Below are 23,132 nucleotides of genomic sequence, written 5' to 3' on the forward strand. Positions count from 1 at the left end.
TGTTTGTCAGTTACAAATTTGACGGCAACGGTTGTGGCGGCCGCGGCGACTGCGCTCTACAAAGCAACAAGTTTTCAAGTGTTGTCTCCAACAATAGCGCGTGCGCCTCTGTGTGTGTGTGTGTTTGTGCGATTGTGTGTACGTGTGTGTCTATGTGTGTGCTTTGCTTGTGTTAGTTTTGGCATCATAACAATTTGGCAATCAAAAATGTATTTTCACGCGTTTTCGTGCTGATTTGGCGCCTTCGGCGTTGCGCCCCAATTGATTTGCACTTGCCAGCAATTTTGAAGGAATATATCCAATTAAAGAGCCACACTCCCAAATCTTAAACACACACATATGTATGTATGTAAGTACATAATTTACATATGTATGTGTGTTAGTTTGTGCTAATAATAAAAGCGATTTGTGTGAATCATAAAAATATAAAAGCCGCGCCTTCAAGAATCGAAGAAAAAAAACCGAAACCCAGCAAAAGACAGCAACCAGTTCGAAGGCCATTCCAATAACTTCTTTTATTTTGTGGATATTGCCGTTTCTTCTTCTTCTTCGTCTTCGTCTTGTCACAACTTTACGTAAGTGGAATGCATATGCTTTTACAGTTCTTTTGTGTGCTTCTTACTTTATGTATTTCTCTTAAATCATAAATTACTCTTAAATATTATGCCCAAATTTGTGACCTACTTTTGAAAGCCGCTTGATTTAGTTTAAAAGCAGCAGCTTGCGCCGGTTTGCTGACTGATTGACTGACTGAGCAACTGGGTGATTGACTGAATGATTGATTGTATAACTGATTCACTGTCTAATAGACTTACCAACTGATTGGCCGAATGTCGGATTGACCGACTGAATGATTGACTGACTCATTGATGTACTGATTGACTGTCTGATTCTATGATTGATGGACTGACTGACTGTTGTTGGTTGATTGACTTACTAATTGAACTATTGACTGATTGACCGGCGGATTCACTCTTTCATAGCCAGCTAAATTTTCCACAGTAGTTTTATTTTCGCCTTCTCAACCAATCCGGTTTAAGCTCATGTTAAAATATCTTTAATGAAAAATTGAATGCTTGTTTCGCACTTTTCGGGAATCCGCTCTCTAGCGTGGAAAGCTGATGTGTATGAAACTTTTATTTTCCGCAGAACAACTCAAGCTTATTTTCAAAGCTTTTTTTTAATAGTAAATAAAGGCAAAAATGGAGTTTAACTTGTTCTATAAACTATTAAGATTCTCTTAATAGGTGAATTAAGGATCAAAGGGCTACATTAGCTATGTGAGTCCGTTTGTTTTCTGTCTGTTTTTCTGCAATAACATAGCATTTAATTCCTTTGTTTTGAGTGCCTTTAACGACACTATTTATCCGCCCGATCGAGGTCACATATATATATATATTTAGATATATATACATATATATATACATTCAGCTGACTGACTCCTCAATTTTTTTTACATACTTAAAAGGAAAACCCAATTCACGAGGGGCAATAACTGTTCTTATCGTAAATCAGCATTTTTATAGAATTGTTTTGTAATACACTATAAAGTCTATTTATAATGCTCGGCAGAAAGAGAGCTCCCATAATGGATTCAATGTAATAATTTCCTATAAATAAATATATTTATACATTCATATACTACATATATTTATATTAATATATACATATGTATTTATATAAGCTTGAGCACATTGCAGGTTTATATATATATATAGCATTTTTTCTATTAAAACTAATAGCTTTTATGCTTGTCTCAAAGCCTCATGTTTTCTTATGTTTAGTTATATTTATATCAAGTTAATATAAATTTTAATTTAAGACAAACTGAAAATAAAGAAATATGTATATTTTTTAAATATTTATCATATATAATAATTTCGACCGTTTCCCTTTGAGACCAAAATACCGATTATTATTTCTCCGAGTAAGTTACATTTTAGTATTCGTAAAGGGTATCTCCTCGCCGTTCAATGCTAGTTACAGAGAATATTTTATGAATCAGCAGAGTTGCAAAACTGTGAATGGATTTGTCAACAGATCACAATAGATTACAAAAGACAGTACGCCGAGGTTTCATATTGTTGTCCAAATCAACGCTGATTGAACATGCAAATAAAATAACTGTGCACAATCGGGAATTACAGCTATAACAATAGAACACTCAATATGTTATTATCTTATCTGAACTTCGACTGGTAAATATATGTGTTTGTCCAGCAACAACATATTTAAAAGCTTTTCGAAATCGAAAATACCCTGTGTGAACTTTCGGACTGCAAAAGTCTATACATATAGTGAGATTTCTATATGTACATATATGTATATACACATTTACTACCGAAGCAATTGATTTTTAGAGTGTGATTTCTGAGATAATGACGTGGTTCGCAGAGAGGCAATTAAAAACTATTTAAAAACTATTTAGGAGTGAATATTCGTATTAAACATATTTTTTATTATTAAATTATTTATTTTTTTGTAAGCCATTTTAATTGATAAGCTACGTATATACATTTATATTAATAATAAGTTTACTTTAAATAAAAATGTTTGTATTGAGAAATTCATTTGATTAGTATATTATGATTCTATATAAAAATATATAAAATAAATTAATATGTAAAATTAACTCTTAATTAGGTTCACATATATATTGTTAAATTGTTTTTGTTTCTATAAATAATAATAAATATTTCTAAGCTACGTGTCGTATTTTCCACTGCAATTTTAACTCTCGACTTGTTATTCTTCTAAAATGTTTGTTTATTAATTTTAAGACATATTGTTAAATTGTAATTTTTAAACGAATAAATAGTTCTGTCTTATTTTAATTGTAATTTTAACTCTAGATTAGGCTCAATTATATATTATACATTTTTTGTAAATTTTCATTGTTATAAAATTTTTATTTATTTTGATCATATATATTATTATTTCTTGTTGTATAATTCTAATCATTAATTGGGTCAGCTAAATGTTAATCTTAATCTGAATCATTTGGCGCGCTTTTTGTAATGGGCGACATTTGGCGTGACGAAATGTTCATTTATTTGTGCTATTTTTGTAATCTTATCACAAATGTAATTATAATTTGCCCTTTTTTTCGCACCTAATTTGTGATAGCAAATTGTTATTTTGCGTGTAGAATTAAATGTGAATAACGAGTGGTGATTACAACAAAAAAAGTCAGATTAGATACGATTAGATAAGGAGCTTGTCTTATCAATATGTTGCCCAATCAGAGTTGCGCGGGCAAGTGACTGAAAATGAATCATGCGCGGCGTTTAAATATATGTACATACATACATGCGGCAATCCAATCCAATCAAAATTCCCCTTTAAATTTCCCCTTAACGATCGCCGACTGGAAGCCGCGCTGAGCTTGAAAAGAGCTTAACAGCTGTGCTGCTACATTTTACATCCACAGCAACAACAGCAACGAAACATGTTTGAGCTGCTCTCTGTTAATGCAACCTTGTGGCTGAAAAGGCGCAGCTCCTAAGGCCCAACCTGCTTTGTGAGCTTTGATATGCATATTGTCGTACTGCTCGCACGCACAGCCAGCGCATACTTCCAGTGACTTGCAAAAAGCTGCCAACAGCTGTTTACATTTGTTGTTGTCGTTTCTTGTTTTTTCTGCTTTTTGCCAGCAACTCCAATATCTGCTCTCTTTCTCCCTCTCTCTTACACTTGCTGAGCGGTTATGTACGCTCTTGAAACGGTTAACGTTAACCGGTTAACGTGCTTCTTGGACAAAAAGCTTTGGCCAACGCGGCGGCCGCCGCTTGTTTTAGTTACTATTATTAAGCAAAGTGACGGCAACGCTGACGCAACGTTTTGGCTACGCGCTCGCGTTCGCAACTCGAATCGATCGTTGATCGGCGCAGCGGGCTGCAAGGGGCACGTGTTGTGTCTGCGTGTACGTGTGCGCACGCGCGTGTGTGTTAGTGTGCGGTGTCTTCATTTCTGCCCGCTATCTTCGGTTGACGTTCTTGTTGTTGTCACAGGTAGAAAGAAGCAGCAGCAGCAGCAGCAAAAAGAGAACAGCGGCGTGGCAGCAGTTGTTTTTTTTTCTTTCTTTTTTTTTCCTGTCTTCTTTATTATTATTTTTAATGCGACTGCGCGCTACATTTTTGCAGCGACTTCCAACGGCTTCTTGAAAGCTGTAACTTCCGTTAGTCGCTGGCGAATAGTAAACAATGGGAATATTTCGTATTATCAGCGCACGCGAGATGCAGACGTGTTAATTTCCCAATATAAAACTTGGCTCTGTTTAGCGGAATATGCATCCGATGCGTGCGTTTATCTACAAGATACAAAATATGCAAATACACCCAAAATGAAAGCAATGCAATTTACGTGTATCGAACATTTGGTTTTCGTGTGTGAAGTGTGGCAAAAAAAAATAAATACCAAAAGTAAAAACAACAACAACGTGAATATTTACACACATCTGCGCACTTGCTTTAATTGTTGTTGTTGTTGTAAATGTTTTCGTACACTATTTCCAAATTTTCTTTTGTGCCAGAAATTTGTTGTTGTGCAAACTTTTATGAGCTCCATAAATCAGCTGCAAATGTTTTTATTATAAAATATATGCATAATTATATATTATTGAAGGCGTTTATAATTTATTATCTTAGACCAAAATATGATATCAAAATTTGTATTTCGTACAAAAGTGTTCATTTTATTAACAAATAAATAAAACAAAACAAAAATGTTAAAATTTTTTGTTCTTATTAATATATAAAATGATTTTAAAGTGCAAGTGAATAATTAAAAACGAGTTAAAAGTTTTAACAAATCAAAGAAAAAAAAAAAATTCATATTTGTATAATTCACGCAATGCTAAAAATTTTGCTGCAAAATATAACAATTGCAAACAGAACGTGACAAAGTAATAAATAATTTTAAAATTGTATGTATGTAAATATATAATAATATATTTAACAAATTCATTTGTGAGATGTAAAAAAAATATTTTACCATGAGCCGAGTTGTTTTAAGACATTGCAACAGGTCGTTGAGTCCATTAAAAGTTTATTAATTAAAAGTTCATTTGTTGTTTAATTAGCTACTGTAATGCGAACATGAACAACAACAATGCAACCGCAACGAAAAGTCCGTAATGCAAATTAAAGAATAAAACAAAACAAAATGAATTTTCGTCAATATCAACAACAACAAATTACGCCAAATATTGCATGCCAAAAATACCAAATAATTAAATAAACATAGAAACAACAAGAGCAACAATGTCCCAGCTAAATGTACCACAAGTCCCAGGAGGAGGGGCCAAAAAAGCTGAGGGGCAGCAGCTGCAGGACGCGAGGCAAGCGGCGCTGACGTCAGATCTGCAGAATATGCGGGTGCTGCGTCATCGCCGCAGCATCTCACAGCTGATGGCCAGCATGGGTAATTGTTTTATAATGCTAAAATTTCCCAGGGAAATGTACCTTTGAATATCTGTTATGCCTTTGATGTTAAGTTGTCCCGGTCAAGTGCGCCAAAATTTCCAGCTGCCCTTTTAAAATATTTATTATTTTAAATGTCCCAGTTAAAGTGTGCCTAATGTTGTTTGTGTTCAATACAATGAATAGACAAATTTTTTGTCGCATCAGCCCTATTTGTCAAATGTCCTTGAAACGTCCAAGCAAAATGATCCTAATGTTGTTTATGCTCAAATCTAAAAGACCATATGAATCAACAACTTCTACGTTACATCAGTCCCATTTCTCTGTCCACCCAACTCATTAATGTCGAATATCGTTAATGTTCTACTGTGCTTGAGCAAGATGTCCCACATATCGCAAAGGTACCAGTTGGAACTAAATCTGAGGATCCGCAACGTCTTTGCCAATAACAGCTGTTAGGCGACAGGGGAAATTTGCTTAAAATGTACCAATCTAATGCCAGAATTGTCCCAGGCAGTGTTAACGCATCTCACAGCTGTTGGCCTGCATGGGTAATTCTTTATGCCCAGCCCCCGCCACACCCACCACTTGCTCGTAACAAGTTTGTTTTGGCCATAATTGTCAGTGCCTGCGGTCTGTGTTGACCACTACTCAGTTGACGGTTTCGAGGTTTCTCTTGGTTAGATCATTGCCGGAGAGTGATCCAAGTGTCTACATTTGAGCTCTGCGTCATGCCAAACCTGCCCTCCACTAAGTTGGACCAGTTATCGAGCGGCTCTTGTTCAATTTCGAGAACTGTTTTGTCTGTTTATGACCGGTTTGTTTAGCCGGTTTGCTTGAGAAAGTGAAAAAGAATTCAGCTCGAATTGGCACCGACTCGCAATTGTGTTCTGTGTGTGTGTGTGTGTGTGTGGGCGTGAGGAAGTTTCGTTTTGAGGGATGCCACATAATAATAAATAAATATAATTACCCATATATGTGTATGTGTTTGTAAGCTGATATATGTTTTCATAAACAGAGTTTATTTAAATGATAAATATACAAACAGATTTACAATTCGCCAAGTTCCATTCGTACTCGTTTTAAGTACTAGCTAGAGTTAATACAATATTCTCAGTTCACTCTTCTTCATTTTCTCCATACGTCGGGCATGTCAACAATAAAGTCTGCTGCAATAAAGTTCTTATCAACAATTGTCAATTATCAACGATTATAATACTGTCACAAAATGCTGATAAGGTGGCCATATTTTTAGAGTGTTACGAAACCTATTCAACATTTAAGTCAAACAAACCAAAGCTAAGCTAAATTTATATGCAATTTTTGACTTTATATAAAACAATGTAATATATATTAATATTTAAAATATTAATACAAATTTACATTAAAATGTATTAAAAAAAAAGAACCAAAACATAATACAATTTCCTTGACCCACAAATTATAAACAAATTCAAAGTCCATCAAACAACAAATACATTTAAATTCGTTCAACATTCATTAATAAAAAAAAACATCACATCAATTTTCATAACTGACATTTCGTGTTAAATATTGATTACAATTGATAAACCGAAATGTTTGCTGTTGCTCAAAATAACAAATTATATTTATAATTAAAACAAAAAAACCACTTAACAAAATTCGAAAAACAAAACAAACTTCCACTTTGATTTTAGCCAAGCACTTTAAAAAAATACGCGCTTTAACCATTTGGGAATTATAAATGAAAAAATGATGTTTCGCATTCATCAAGGAAATTTAATTTACATTAACTTATTATCGATATATATTCTTGAAAGAGTTATACAATTTCCTGAGGGATATTTTACTTACAAGCATTTATCAATTATATTTATTAGACAATTTAGGGAAATTTCATTTGCAAGCATTTATCAATAATATTTATTACTTCATTTACAGATATTTATCAAGCATTGATCAATGATATTTGTAAATTTAAGAGCACTAAAATTTCGTTAGGCAAATTTAATTAAGAAGCATTTGTTAATATTTATCAATTGTAAGAGTTCTAAAATTTCTATGGGAAATGTAATCTACAAGCATTTATCAATGAAATTACTTAAATTGTAATGACATTTCATGTCCTGTCATTTAAAAATTCTACCAAACACATTCTCTGCAATGCTTGCCATAAATGAAAAGCTAATTTGTTAATTTTAAAGTGTGTTTAAATATTAGTTTTAAATATACGCCCTGAGTGCGTTTAGGTACTTCAATCTGCCCAATTTGTGGGCGTTACGTTATACAAATATCAATTTCCGACTTGTTGGGCTCTATATAATTTTCCATTAAACGGCCAATTTACAATGTAAACATTGGCGCCGAGGCATACATATGTTACCCACAAGCCTCTATATATCTATATCTATATCTATATATGTAATTATATAACCCTGGAGTTTTGGTCGCTGCTTTCGCCTCACGTGTCTGAAACGCTTCGCGTGTGTTGCCTGAGACGTTCCCCAGCCCCAGCCGCAGCCGCAGCCCCTCGTCTATTTAAAAGGCCCCAGTCTAGCGGCACCATTAGCAAATTATTCATAACGCCCAAGTCCAAAATTGTAAATGCAGCTCACGTTATAAGCATTTGCTTATACATTTGCAAACAACTGCAACAGGAAGTTTCGATTTCTTTTGGCATTTTGTATAGGTCACATCGAGAATCGGGTTGAAAGACCTACTAACGGTTGCTCTGTAAACAACAAATGTATATTTTTATTTATATTTGTTATCATCATATCATCAGACAAAAGACACCACATCAAAGCCAATGTTATGAGTCATGACATTAAAATTAAATTCAGCTCAAATTATATCTGGTAACGCGGCATTTTACAACACCTCCAAAATAAACCTTTGACGTAGTTCACACTGTTTTTTTTTTCCTTTACTGGCTGAGCACCGCAAATTTTTATAATAATAATAATAATAAAGTTCCTGCCTTACAAAGTTTTATTTTTATCAGACATTAACCGCTAATTGTTTGCTTCCCATTGTTTTTTATTTTTTCTTTGCTTCTTTTTGCTGATAATATTTTCTCTTTGTATTTTTTGGGCAACGTCTTGCCGCATTTTTTAATATTTGCTACATTTTTATTGCCATTCTTATCTTGTCAGCGTGCGTAATCAAAATGGGTTTCGGCGTGTTCCAGCAATTTGTGCCCAACACTTGACAGACCTCATCTTGGGCCAACGAATATGTGTGAACAAGCATTTAGCAACTGTTTAAGCAATGAAAGTGAACACAATGCTCGCTAGTAGAAGCTCTTTAAATATTTATTTGATTGACAGTTGAGCTTAACGTTGGGTTACCCTGTAGGCAAGCCAGAATATGCATAAAAATTGTCCTTTTGTCTCTAATTTTGCTTTGCGCAATCTTCGCAAACGTTTTACTGGCTGCTGTCAATATAATTTACGTACTATTACCATCATATATCATAAAGCTCCTGTAAGCTTAAGGCTCCCTCTCCTTATTGGTTATTTTTAAAGAGCCCTACATATGTTATTAACCTCTTATAAGCTTTAAGTTCTCTCTTGATACTAAATTTATTTTTGAAAGCATTCTTGCTGAGATATTCGTAAACGTTTCACTGGCAACCTTGACTTATACATACTCTTTCTCTCTCTCTCTCTCTCGCTCTCGAAAAAGCTTTGAACTTGAATTTTTTTCCTTTTCCTGACATTTGTTCACATTTTAGTGGCAACTTTACTTCCTCGAGAGCTTTTATATAAAGTTAAATATCTTTAAACTGATGCTAGGTCATATTTGTGCTTGATTGATTTCCTTTTTTTTTTAAGATTTGGAAACGTATCTAGTATTAACTGTAGGAATATATATGCTGATAAATATATAAACTCCATTAGAGAATTTCACATCAGACAAGCTCAAGAAAGACATGAGAAAAGTTTATTTAATTGATAATTTCGTGGGCTCTTTGGAAACACTTACGTAATGACTTATTTCAAGCATTCTTGCTTCACTCTCACAGTTGTAGGACACGATTATCTAAGAGAAACTACATGAACTGTAAGAATTTTGGTACCAAAAATAGTTTGTTGTACTTTCGTTGAGTCACATTTGCATTTGAAGGCGAACATTGAACCCGCCAATGACTAATTGCTAATATTAAGTTTTTAAGGGGCTTTTAACTATGTGAAAAAAAGAAACTTATAAAAATCTAAATGAGCTTAAGTCTAGAGGCATAAAAATTATAAAGCTGAGTTTGTATATGATTTTTAATAAAAATGCTTTCACAAAGTCTTTGTAGACCTTACTTGAAGCATAAAAACTCTTAAACCCACTGACTAACTTTGATAACAATCGAAATCGTGCCCCTGCCACGTGATCCCAATTAAACTTGACCACATTAAAAGATGTTTTATGACGGGGCCTCAATGCCAAACGAGAGCCTCTACGAAAACTGGCACACACTATCCGAGATTTACAAGTTCAATTATGATTCGGCCGAACTTGAACCTAGGAAGCCAAAAACAGAAAGAAATAACTATATTTTTTTATTATTATTTGACCTTGCGTCTCTTTCGAGCCAAGTAAACTTCTTTTAAATGGAGGAATACGAAACATTTTGAGTGATAAGATATATTTTTGTAACGTCAGACATCATATGACTAATTCGTGCGGACACCCTAAAGAATTACGTATGAATAGTTGTGCTTTTAACGATATTCTTAGAGATAAGTTTTATTATTTAAGTTTATTATAGGAACGTATGGGCTGTACTTGGATTTATTCGACTGTTTAATCTGCGGGAACTGTCCAAAAAGAAAAAACGACAGTTAAAAAAAATATAAATAAATAAAGAACAACCTTCACAAGGCAACTAAATACTAGAGTAAATTCTATAAACAAGTAAATAAAATAAAAAACAACAACTGAAAACTAACAACCAAGCTCTGTAAACCATTTTACAGTGAATCAGAGTGCTATATCTTTAAGTTACGGATATGTTTCTACAAGAGAACCAGAAACCATAGACTTCTAGTACTATTTGCCTATGAAATAGTAACATATCGAGAGGAATGTATATGAAACCTCAGTCAGAGAGCTTAAAGCTTATAAGAGCTTAATTAAATATGAATTCGCATAAATATAAGCTCTCCAGAAAGAAAAGTTGCCAGTAAAATGGTTACGAATGTCTCACAAAGGAGAATATATAAAAGTAAAAGCTTTTAAGAGGGAGAGAGAGAGAGAGCGACAGAGGAGGAGAGCAGAATGTAGTATGTATAAGACCAAGCTGCCAGTAAAACGTATACGAATATCGAAGCAATAAATAAAAAGCTTAAAGCTTATAAAAGCTTTATTACGAAGCAGCCAGCAAAACGTTTTCAAAGATTACGCAAAGCTATATCAGAGGCAAATACATTAATTTTAATTCGATATGGATATCTATTCATATATATTGATATTTTTGTATAAACTATATCCATTATTAGATCTTATATAACTTATCGATACGACCTTATAAGCCCAATATTTATATATAAGTCGTATTCAAACTATCAAACTGTAGAACAATGATGGAATACATTAAATAACTAGAAATCGAATCTGTTTAAGTCCAAAATCCTTTAGCTTACTATGCATTTCTTGACTAAAGAACGCGGTGAGGGATTCAAGTCCCAGGTGATTGAAAGACTATAGTATTATTTTAGCCAAAGACTAAAGTTGTTCATAGTTCATAACTTTATAATAATTAAATTTCTAATAAGTGAATAGCTAATTTTTTGCTTTTATGGATATTTTTTTTAGATTTATAGCACATTTTTCCTGTGCCTAGTTTCAGCCTAGTTTCAGCCTAATGCTATCTAACTATTATCTAAACTATAAAAATAACTATTAGTTAACTTTATTTATGTGCGCCTAAAGTCATTGCCAGCGCTTGTTATCAATTGAACTAATAGATTTTCGTATCCACAGTAGTTCGGCTGTCCATATATCAAGAGGGCCATGGCAAAGATTACGCCCAGCCATCAATTATTATCTTTATAAATATCCATCAGGCATACATGTATGTATGTGTATAAAGATAGGTATCTCATTATTTAGTCAAATGCTTTGATTTGCGGCAAATAACAGGTGTCCTCGCTGTAAAAAGCAGAAATCAACTGTGCCAACTGTTCATATCTATGCTACATTTAACATGATGATAGAGAGTTTGATCGTAGCTGTCAGTTATGGGAATCTTATCAAGAGACGCAATTCATATTCTCTGCGTGATTTGTTATAATTTGAAGCAGGCTTATCAGTCAGTAAACCAAACCAAAGCCATATGAAATATATAGTATATACATATATTATTCGCTTAATATTCAACGATATCGGGCAGCTGTCCGGGTCTGAGCGCCTAAATGTGCCATTTTTTTTTTTTCGAAAATCTAACGTAATGCCGATTCGGTCGTTTTTCTTTTTAAACAAAAGCGTTTATTATGGCTGCTCGTTCTTATCACTAGACCAACCAACCCACTTTTATCAGCTTGAATATTTATTGTACTTCTCAGGGTACCGCCATATACGGGCCGTAAACAGACCTTGAGTTTTGTAGTTGTACGATAAAAGTTATAGCCAAAGGCATTCCCTGATATATGCGTGCCTATAGAGACTTTGGCGTTAGACTCGAGTTCTTAGCCGAAGGGAAGTCAGACTTTATAAACATTATAAATATTTTGTATATGATATTTGGATATAAAATGCATAAAATTTGTGACGGCCCTTTTTGTAGTTAGTTTAAGAAATATATAAATTTATTAATATTTTACAGGGTGCGGCTAAATTGGTTTATGATTAGTAAAAAGTATTTCATAAAATTAAATGAGTTATTTTCTAGTTTTTCGAGTGATAAATGAACAAAACTATGTTAAAAAATATATATAAAATACATAATTATATTAATTGAAGAAAAAGGTATTAAAAACAAAAAATAAAACGATAACATAAAAAAAATATTAAGAAAACATAAAAAATAAAACAAAAAAGAGGAAAAATAATATTAAATAAGACTATTAAACAAAATAATAAAAAAACTTTAAATATATAAAATATATAAAAATAAAAATATATATTATTAACCAATAAATATAGAGGAAGTGTAAAATAACTTTATATATAAAATATATAAAAATAAAAATATATATTATTAACCAATAAAAATATAAGAAGTGCTTGAAAAATTATGAAAAAAATAGAGAAAATAGAAATAGTTAGCACCAGCTCCCGATATCATTTTTATTATGTAAATTGCAGTCTTTAAAATACGTTTTGGTTTTAATCATATACAAAAGACGACCACAATTGTAAAGTAAATATTTTATATACTTTAAATACATTTAAATTTAATTAAATTGATTATTACTTTGATATGCTGCAACTAGTTGAAGAGTATTTAAACGACTTCCCCTAATTTTTATTTTATTTTTTTTAATATTTTATTTATTTATTTTTTTTTATATTGCCTACTTAAAAATCCAATTTCTTGAGTAATATGAAGAGCACTTTAAACACTTCGACGCACATACTCAACTATTTATAAGTATTATTAAAAGAAGACTCAAGTAAAAAAATGTAATTCCCAAATACTTTTTGCTTTTATCATAGAACAGATAACCATATTTATATAGTACATTTTTTTATATATTTCACAGGCATACAAATTTATTTATGCTCCACTTCGGTTTTCTGTAGAAGAGTATTTAAAAGTTTTCCTACATATTTACAGATTTTCTACTTCTGTATAATTCAATAAACCCACATTTCTTGAGAAAATTGAAGAGCTCTTTAAACATTTCGTCGCACAATCTCAACTATTTATAAGTATTATTAAATTGAACAAGATTCCCGTAAAAAATGTAAACCCTTGTCAAACAAAAGCTCTGCACAGGCAATTTACGCTATCAGCTTCTACTTTTGAGGGGCATGTCGCCGAGCTTTAGACACAGTCATACCTGCTACCTGTAGACAATATGTTACGAGTTCCATATACACACACATTTATATATATATATATATATACAGTTAAAAACAGACAAGTCAATACATTTAGTTGAAACAACAAACTCAATTTTAGCTAATTAAAAGTGGGCAAGCTGCGAGCAAAACCAAAAACCACTCGAAACACAGTCGTGTAAATAAAAGATAAGGCGTGAAATATGCTCTCCAAAGTGGGCCGCAAAGGGTCTCTTACTGGATGTAAACTTACGTGTACTTTACAGATTATGCAGAAAAATCAAATACATATATAGTATACATATTTATTAGAGATTGGTCACATTTCATAGAGCAGAACTTCATATGTCTATTCTTTTTGCGAAAGAACTACAAATTGATGTTCTCCTTGTTTCTTAAAATAGTTTATATTTTATTGGTGAAGAAAATTAAATAAGATATATTATTTTACCTTAAACGTCCTCCATTGTCACTTAGTTGTCTCTTGCTTAAGCATATGTCTTCCATTGTAACTTTATTTATTCTAAATTAGAATCTATTATTAAAACCAAATTTCATTAAATATTTATTATTTATTTTCCTTATCCTTTCTCATCTAGTTGAATACCCTTCGGATGATGCCTATAGACCCAGTCACTATGGCGGCTATATCAATCGTGGCTATGATGATTTAGATAGTTCCTACCTCTTCGCACAATTCGAGGCCATGACGGATGCTAGAAATGGCGGGCAATTGCCGCCTTATACGACCGAACACCATGCCAGTCGCGATCGCGATCCCGATCACGATGCGGATGCGGCCGAGGACGAGTTTGAGGATAATGCTGAGCACCATGACGATGGGGATGATGGGGATGATGGGGATGATGGAGATGATGTGTTCAAGGACTGCGCAGACGATGCCATAGCCGAGGACAATGAGTTGGCGCACAACAATCGCTGCCTGCCCGAATTTCAGTTCTCGATCGTCGATTCGGAATATGATGAGACGCTGGCGTTTCCCGATTCCGTAACGATACTATCGACTGTGGGCGATAAACCGGTGCTGGTCGAGCGCAAGGAGACCGACGACGATGATGAGGAGTTTGACGATGAGAACAGCGTCCTGATGCGCCAGGAGATACCCTTTACCAGCATCTATGGAGCCAGTGTGAAGTTCAACTCGTTTCAGCGCAAGGTCTTTATACCAGGACGCGAGATACATGTGCGAATTGTGGACACGGAGCGAAGTGTGACGACGCATCTACTTAATCCCAACTTGTAAGTGGCCTTAGATACATGTATAAATAAGTGATTGATCGATTGACTGATTAACTGATTAACTGACTGACTGACTGATCGCTGCTATAGTAAACTCTTGACAGCATTTCAGAAAATTCCTTTAACAAGCTTCTTTAAGCTTACTTTTAAAGATCTATCCCAATTCACTCCTTTCGGAAATTCCACCCTTAAGCGTGAATTTGTAATTGTCTACTATAGAGTCGGCAAGTGAGAGGGAAATTTTTTTAAAGCTAGTTCTTGTTCTTCATTCGATCTTTTTTAAACGTATTTGTAAAAGAACTATCATAAAGACATTTTTCTTGTTAGTTATCATTCGGGATTTCCTTCTGGAAATGGTAGAATTTAATATCAAAAATTCAAAAATTAAGTACAATTTTGGTAGTGTTATATATTAACTTATCCCAACTCTATCCATATATCTCTTAATATCTCACTTTTTCAGGTACACCATAGAGCTGACCCATGGTCCCTTCAAGTGGACCATTAAACGGCGCTACAAGCACTTCAATTCGCTGCACCAACAGCTCAGCTTCTTTCGCACCTCGTTGAACATTCCGTTTCCCAGTCGCGCCCATAAGGAGAAACGCACGACCTTGAAAGCCGCCGAGAGTCAAATGGCCGATGAGTCCACGCTGAAGGATCTGCCTGCCCATACCAAAGTCAAGCATTCCAGCACGCCCATAAATAATGCGCTAAATCGCACCAATAACAAAAATAATAACAACAACAACAACAATGAAGGAGCTGTTTCCATCATTAGTCCCACACATAGCTCCATTCTGTCCAGTCTGACGCCTCGGCGTAGTCAGAGGAAACGCAAGAAAAAGAAACGGAAACTGCCGCGTTTCCCAAATCGTCCGGAAAGTTTGATCACCGTGGAGCATCTGCCGGTGCGGATCAAGCAGCTGGAGGATTATCTATATAATCTGCTTAACATTAGTTTATATCGATACCATCATGAGACGGTGAGTGGAAGTGTGAGACTGAGCAAATGTGGGATAATGAGGGATTGATCTTTAGGAATATATAGATTAGTACTCGCTAAAACCTGGACTTGGGCAGTATTTGTACAATGTGTTTTAGTTTAGTTTTTATCAATATCAAGTATACTTACATAGAGTGTGATTAAAAGAAAGATTATTTCAAATTATAGAGAAAGAAATTATGGGATATTTAAGGGCTTATCTTTGAGCCTATATATAGAATTATTCCCGTAAAATCTAGATTTACTGGGGTATCACTAGACAATACGTTTATCTTCAGTTTATTCGATACCATCATTAATCGTCGAATGGCTTAACTTTATCTAGGATATGAATAGAATGTGACCAAAACATAGTATATGTGATATTAAAGAAAGAAGAAATATGGATTACTTACGGATTTTTCTTTAAGTCAATATAAGATAATATTCGCGAAAAAACTTGACTATCTTGAGGATTGTCTGCACAACACGTTTATCGAATACAAAAATATAGCATTGGGATATTCAAGGATTCGTGGATCTTTAAGCCTATATAAGGTTCTATTCTATAAAAAATCTTGACTAGCTTGAGGAGTATCATGAAAAGTTGAGTGGAAAATAATTATATGGTATATTATTAATAGAATATAGTGTAAGTGCTTCAAATAGAGAGTACTTTTATTGTTAAAGGGAGAGAAAATAATGGATAATTATAGAGCTTAAGGATTTTTAAGCTTATATAGGGTAATATTCGCAAAAAATCTTGACTCGCCTGGGTCAAACCTTCATGAGACGTTGAGTGGAATAAAATGATGAAGAATTGGTTATGTTTAGGTAAGGCTAGAAATGGGTTAGGTTAGATAAGGTTACGATAGGATCGCTGTTAAAGTTCAATGCAGAACACACTTGGAACGCTACGTTATTTATCATAGCAAATGATCTTGGAACTAGAGTCAATGATACATAAGTATTCTTAAACTAACCTCCACTCAGTCTGTTAGGATATGCTTAGGAAAAAGTCCTAATTGGAATTAATAATGTATAGACTAGATTGTGTAAGGTTTATTAAGAGCGACTCTTGAACAAATGATAGCTAGGCTAACCCAAACTCCATCAGATTCTCAGATAGAGTGTTGCCCAAATTTGGGCCAATCAAATGCTACCTTTTCGTATTATCAAAAATGTGTCAGCTTTAACTCGCTTTGCTCTCACCTTGCAGCTGAACTTTGTGGAGGTGTCGAACGTGTCGTTTGTCTCCAATCTGGGCATCAAGGGCAAGGAGGGTGTCATACTGAAGCGCACCGGCTCGACTCGTCCCGGCCAGGCGGGCTGCAATTTCTTTGGCTGCTTTCAGCGTAATTGCTGTGTGAGATGCAACTACTTCTGCTCGGATGTGGTGTGTGGCACGTGGCGCAATCGCTGGTTCTTTGTGAAGGAGACATGCTTCGGCTATGTGCGGCCCACAGATGGCAGCATACGCGCCGTGATACTGTTCGATCAGGGCTTCGATGTCTCCACGGGCATCTATCAGACGGGCATGCGTAAGGGCCTGCAGGTCCTAACGAACAGTCGCCACATTGTTCTGAAGTGCTGGACACGGCGCAAGTGCAAGGAATGGATGCAGTATCTCAAGAATACGGCGCACACCTATGCCCGCGATTTTACCTGCCCCAATCCGCACATGTCGTATGCCCCCATGCGTGCTAATACCCAGGCCGTCTGGTATGTGGACGGGGCCCAGTATATGGCCGCCGTTGCGGACGGCCTCGAGGCCGCCACGGAGGAGATCTACATAGCCGATTGGTGGCTCAGTCCGGAGATCTATATGAAACGTCCCGCTCTGGATGGTGACTACTGGCGGCTGGATAAGATATTGTTGCGCAAGGCCAAGCAGGGTGTGCGCGTATTTGTGCTGCTCTACAAGGAGGTGGAAATGGCGCTGGGCATCAACAGCTACTACAGCAAATCCACGTTGGCCAAGCATGAGAACATCAAGGTAAGCCAAAAAGGACCAGCTAATAATACACTGTGCAAGTATTTTTCTTTCAATTCCAAATATACGCGCATTTTCCGTCTGCGAAGGTGGATTCGTTAAGTTTATGAAAGCGTTCCAGCTTACCCCAAATTCATATTCGTCAATATCGTTGACGGAATTTATTTCCAACATTTTTTCACTCATATTCCGATCGTAAACGTGAATTTGGGTTTGTTTTTGCAAGTATTTAACTTTAAATTCCAAATATACGCATCTTTTCTGGCTGCGCAGGTAGATTTAATAAGTTTTATTTAAATTCATATTCGCAAATAGCTGACTTTAAATCTTAAAAGAGATTTTCCGCCATATTCCGATTGTAAGCGTGAAATTGGGTTTTTTAACGTTCAAGTATTTTTCTCATAATTAATGTGCGCCATAATATATTTGAAAATGTTGTAAGAGTCAATCGAGTTTAGCAACAGGTAAAACAAAAATATGTTTCACGCATTTTTCACGGCTGCAGGTGGAATTCGGTAAAACGTGAAATATCATTAGAGGTGACTGCTGTGTGAAATGCAACAATTTGATTTATAGTTGTTTATAGTTGGATTTATAGTTGCAATATTAATGTACTTTTGCCTTTTAGGTCATGCGGCATCCGGATCACGCACGCGCTGGCATTTTGCTGTGGGCGCATCACGAGAAAATTGTGGTAATCGATCAGTCATATGCATTTATAGGCGGCATAGATCTGTGCTATGGCCGCTGGGATGATCGTTCGCATCGTCTGACCGACCTGGGCAGCATTTCGGCGGCCTCCGTTTCGGGCAGCGCGCGCTGCACGCCGAGCGCCCACTTCAACAAGGATGAGGTGGACTCGGCCTTTGGCTCGCGCAAATCCTCACGCAACGCACACTACGAGTCGACGGCCAAGGAGCCGGAGAGCGTCTCGCCCGCCAGCGAGGAGCCCACACCGAACCTGTCGGCTGGCGTGGAGCTGCGCACGCTGAAACCCGGCGATCGGCTGCTCATCCCGGAGCTGCTGTCCGCAGCGTCCAGTGAGCTGGCCATTGACTCGACGGCGCTGGAGGGCATGAAACTGAATACGCCCGAAATGGAGCGCAAGAATATGCTGGATCGGCTCAAGAATAATGCAATGAAGGGCGCACGCAAGGGCAAGGACTTCATGCAGCGTCTGGCGACCGGCGAGACGCCGGACAATACGCTGGAGCCGGCCGAGGACGAGACGGGTGGAGCTGGCGATGCCATTGAGGCAGCAGCAGCTGACTCTGGAACAGCAGCAGCAACAGTTGACCCCGCGGATGTGGCACAAAGCTCCAGTGCGGCGGCGGCAGCCAATGCGACGACGGCCAACACACAAATACTCAGCGAGTTCTATGGCCAGGCCAAGTATTGGTTTGGCAAGGACTATTCCAATTTCATACTCAAGGATTGGATGAACCTGAATGCGCCCTTTGTCGATATCATCGATCGCACGACCACGCCCCGCATGCCCTGGCACGATGTCGGCCTCTGTGTGGTAGGGGCCTCGGCCCGGGATGTGGCACGGCATTTCATCCAGCGCTGGAACGCCATGAAGCTGGAAAAGCTGCGCGATAGTGTCCGCTTTCCCTACCTGATGCCCAAGAGCTATCACCAGATACGGCTCAATGCCCAGCTGCAGCAGCTGCAGCAGCGACGACAGCAGCGCGTCACCTGCCAGCTGCTGCGCAGCGTCTCTGCCTGGAGCTGTGGCTTCATCGAGGCGGATCTCGTCGAGCAGAGCATACACGATGCCTACATTGAGACGATAACGAAGGCCCAGCACTATATCTATATTGAGAATCAGTTCTTTATCACCATGCAGCTGGGCATGGGCGTTTCCGCCGCCTGCAACAATGTCCGAAATCAGATTGGCGAAACCCTCTTCAAGCGCATCGTGCGCGCCCACAAGTACGTTTAGTCCATATGAACTCCAAAAATTCCCAACTAATTCGTTTTCCTTCCCCAATATTTTTCTTGCAGGGAACGCAAGCGCTTTCGTGTTTATGTGATAATGCCTTTATTGCCGGGCTTTGAGGGCGATGTCGGCGGCAATACGGGCATTGCTGTCCGCGCGATTACCCATTGGAATTATGCGTCCATATCCAGGTGCGTGCCTAACCTCACTTCTGTTAAAGACAAGCAGTTGAAGATTATCAAAAAAGGAAGATGTATGGCAAAAACTCTGAACTAAATCATGGAACGTTCGCTTTCAATAAATGATTTCATTTTTTAAGCATTTGTTCCTATGAAATTCTTAAGATCTGGAGTTTGGCTTCTTTTTTGAGCAATTGTTGCCATGGAATATTTAAGATCTGATATTTTAAATTCTTTTCTAAGCATTTGTTCCTTTGGAACCTTAAAGATCTTGTGTTTGAAAATTTCGAATAGTTTTGAAGATCCGTAGTTTGGATATCTTGTATTCTTACTTGAGCAACTGTTCTCATGGAATATTTAAGATCTGATATAAGCATGGAATTTTTAACAAAATAATACTATATAATATAAATAACTCTCTTCGCTTTCTCTCTCTACCACCTCTAGAGGTCGCACAGCTATCCTGACACGCCTTCAGGAAGCGGGCATCGCCAAGCCGGAGAACTATATATCCTTCCACAGTCTGCGCAATCACTCGTATCTGAACAATACGCCGATTACGGAACTGATCTATGTGCATTCCAAGCTGCTAATCGCCGATGATCGTGTTGTCATTTGCGGTTCGGCGAATATCAACGATCGTTCGATGATCGGCAAACGGGATTCGGAGATTGCGGCCATTATCATGGACGAGGAGTACGAGGATGGGCGCATGAATGGCAGAAAGTATCCGAGCGGCATCTTTGCCGGCAGATTGCGCAAATATCTGTTCAAGGAACATTTGGGTAGGTCTTCAACTCCCAATTGCCACCAATTCTCTAACTCTTGCTCTCGCAGGTCTATTGGATCTGGATAGTGCGGCGCGCTGTGAACTGAACATTAGCGATCCGGTCTGCGATCAGTTCTGGCATAATACCTGGCGTCGCATATCCACCAGAAATACGGAAATCTACGACGAGGTTTTCAAGTGCATACCCACGGATTTTGTCAAGACATTTGCCAGTCTGCGCAAATATCAGGAGGAGCCGCCGCTGTCCAAAACCGAACCCGAACTGGCCGCCAAGCGTGCCACAGAAATTCAGGTAGGTTTAAGACTTTTGAGCAGAATGTTAAAGATTTGAACTAAAACTGTTTTGCACAACCAAAAATATCGACATTTGTATCGAGAAAACCTTTCAGACGCAGTCAGATGCAGCGTTTTTAATATCGATTTGTTTATTTATTTCTCTTTTCTTTTAATATAAATTTCAATGCATATTAATATATTAAAAATATTAGAATTTCTACACAATTTAATTTGAAAGCAATCAGAAAATATATATATTAATAATAAGAAAATAGGGCAATTTTTTTTTAGTTTCAATTTGAATTTCAAAAATTTAGGTTCTGTTACAATTTTTAAAATTAAAAAAGGTTTTTAAGCTTTACTTTTATTATTATTATTATTTATTCTTTATTATACATTATGATTATAATTATTTTTATTTTAATATAATTTATTTTCTATCAGTATGTATTAAATTTTTCTCATTTATTTAAAGTTTAACTTTAATCCTATTTTCTATATTATTTATTATAAATCAATTTTATTATTTAATATTTATTTTTTAATATAATATATATTTTACTAACTTTTCTTGTGTGTAACTTTTATTATTTATTTTATTGCTTATTTTATTTATGATATATTATTATTATTATTATTTCAATATAATATTTTTTCTATAAAATTTTTGCATTTATTTTTAGTTTAACTCTTGTATTATTATTATTATTATTTTAATAATATATTTATCATCGGTTTCGTAGCCTTAGCCATAACGTATTCCATCTTTAATCTTAACTTTTGAAGGATCATCTATTTGGCTTTTCCTAGTTATTTTATTTAGAATTTAATATTTATTATTGTTTTTATATATTTTCTATCAGTTTCGCTTATGTAGCCTTAAATTCTCGATTCCTAACATATTCAATCTTTAATCTTTACTTCTTCCAGGGTCATCTGGTTAATCTGCCGCTGGATTTCCTCAACAAGGAAGTCCTCACGCCGCCCGGCACCAGCAAGGAGGGCCTCATACCTACCTCTGTATGGACATAGTCTGCCAAAAGTCTTCAAGACGTAACTAGTTTAAGCTTAGCCAGCAAAAATATATAAAAATACTGGTGTAGGTACAGTCGCGACAAAAATATTGATGACTGTTTAGTTTAGTTTTCTAATTATGCAACCCACCAAATGCGCTTAAACTTATCAAGTTGCTGTTTGCCAAGTCAAGTAAAACTATAAAGATTGTATATATAAATATATTTTGTGTAGTAGGTAAAGAAATCTATAAACTCTTTTTTGTTTGCCTTACAGCTAGTTAATTTATTTTACGGTATATCGACGTCCCCCTATTACGATTAAGATTTTATTGTTAATGTTTGTAATTTTAAAAACAGTATTCTAGACAAACTAAAGCGCAATTATATTTTTAATAAATTTTCATTAAAGTGATGTAAAGTACGAAATAAGTTAAGATTTATTTTAGAATTAAGAAAAAGCGCTAAATTATACCGTAAGAGCTAAAAAAATCCCTGCTAAATGATCTTTACGCAAAAATTCCCAAACGCTCTCAAAAGCTCACTGCTGTAGTTTGATTGTTAGCTGTCTGCTGCGAGGCAGTCTGAACAGTAAGCTATGTAACAAATTATGTTAAGCAGTACAATTTTCTGTTATCTGGACATTATTTAAAGTTACCTTACTGCACAACTCTGTAAAGTTAACATTTCTGTTATAAGGTGAACCTTATAAGCTCGTATTTTACAGGGATGGGCTCATTTCAATTTTACGGCCCATGCTGAAAACATTATTTCTTAATTTTTTTAGCTTATGCTTTTTTGATTAACTCTGTATTGACTATTGTATTTGCCAAAAATTGGTGTGGGTTTTTTATTTTATTTTTTTGAACATAATTTAATATGATTTTATATTTTCTTCTTAGTACGTAGTGTATTTATCAGTTTATTTAATTTTTTTTAACCTGATATTTTACAATGTCTTCTGTTTCTCTGGGCCTGACTGGGATACGGGCCACTTCCTAGTAGCTATCCATATATTCTTATGAAGCAAGTTTAATTTAATTTGGTAACAAATATATTGCTTCTTTTGCAAGATCAGCAAATTTCTTAGGTAAAAATCTGCCAATGCTAAACATCAAAGTCAAATCTCTTAAATTCCACTGCTTTCCAATCAGCTCAAAGAAAAAGAGCAAAAAAAAAATGGGTTTACTCGAGTCGCTACACACTCAAAAATGTAACGCTCACTCTTTCTCTTTCATTCGCCATCAATTGCGTAGCCATTGCAATTTGCAATTTTAGATTTGCTAATGCAGTG

The 23,132-nt window shown here is 35.7% G+C and overlaps 1 protein-coding gene across 2 annotated transcripts; it reads left to right on the forward strand.

The window, feature by feature from the left end:
* The first annotated feature begins 30 nt into the window (after positions 1 to 30).
* Pld (Phospholipase D) lies at positions 31 to 22,259 on the forward strand. 2 transcript variants are annotated; one of them, XM_064680457.1, is made up of 9 exons: positions 31 to 575; positions 14,000 to 14,660; positions 15,124 to 15,646; positions 16,865 to 17,641; positions 18,267 to 19,573; positions 19,646 to 19,771; positions 20,207 to 20,544; positions 20,597 to 20,841; positions 21,756 to 22,259. In XM_064680457.1, the coding sequence occupies exons 2-9, from the start codon at positions 14,107 to 14,109 to the stop codon at positions 21,855 to 21,857; spliced, it is 3,972 nt and encodes a 1,323-aa protein (XP_064536527.1). In that variant the 5' UTR covers positions 31 to 575; positions 14,000 to 14,106; the 3' UTR covers positions 21,858 to 22,259. The 2 variants fall into 2 exon arrangements, with proteins under 2 accessions (XP_064536527.1, XP_064536526.1); XM_064680456.1 differs by lacking the exon at positions 31 to 575 and adding an exon at positions 5,089 to 5,421.
* Positions 22,260 to 23,132: the final 873 nt, after the last annotated feature.

Source organism: Drosophila montana, unplaced genomic scaffold (genome assembly GCF_035044405.1).
Source record: "Drosophila montana isolate Dmon_TW-CO22-7 unplaced genomic scaffold, ASM3504440v1 contig_2127_1, whole genome shotgun sequence".
NCBI lineage: Eukaryota > Metazoa > Arthropoda > Insecta > Diptera > Drosophilidae > Drosophila > Drosophila montana.

Excerpts from the sequence above, each read along its gene's own strand:
- Pld (XM_064680456.1), top strand. The coding sequence starts at position 5,262 with ATGTCCCAGCTAAATGTACCACAAGTCCCAGGAGGAGGGGCCAAAAAA. Across the intron at positions 17,642-18,266 it reads CCAAGCATGAGAACATCAAG|GTCATGCGGCATCCGGATCA; the intron begins GTAAGCCAAAAA and ends TTTGCCTTTTAG. Across the intron at positions 20,842-21,755 it reads AGCGTGCCACAGAAATTCAG|GGTCATCTGGTTAATCTGCC; the intron begins GTAGGTTTAAGA and ends TACTTCTTCCAG.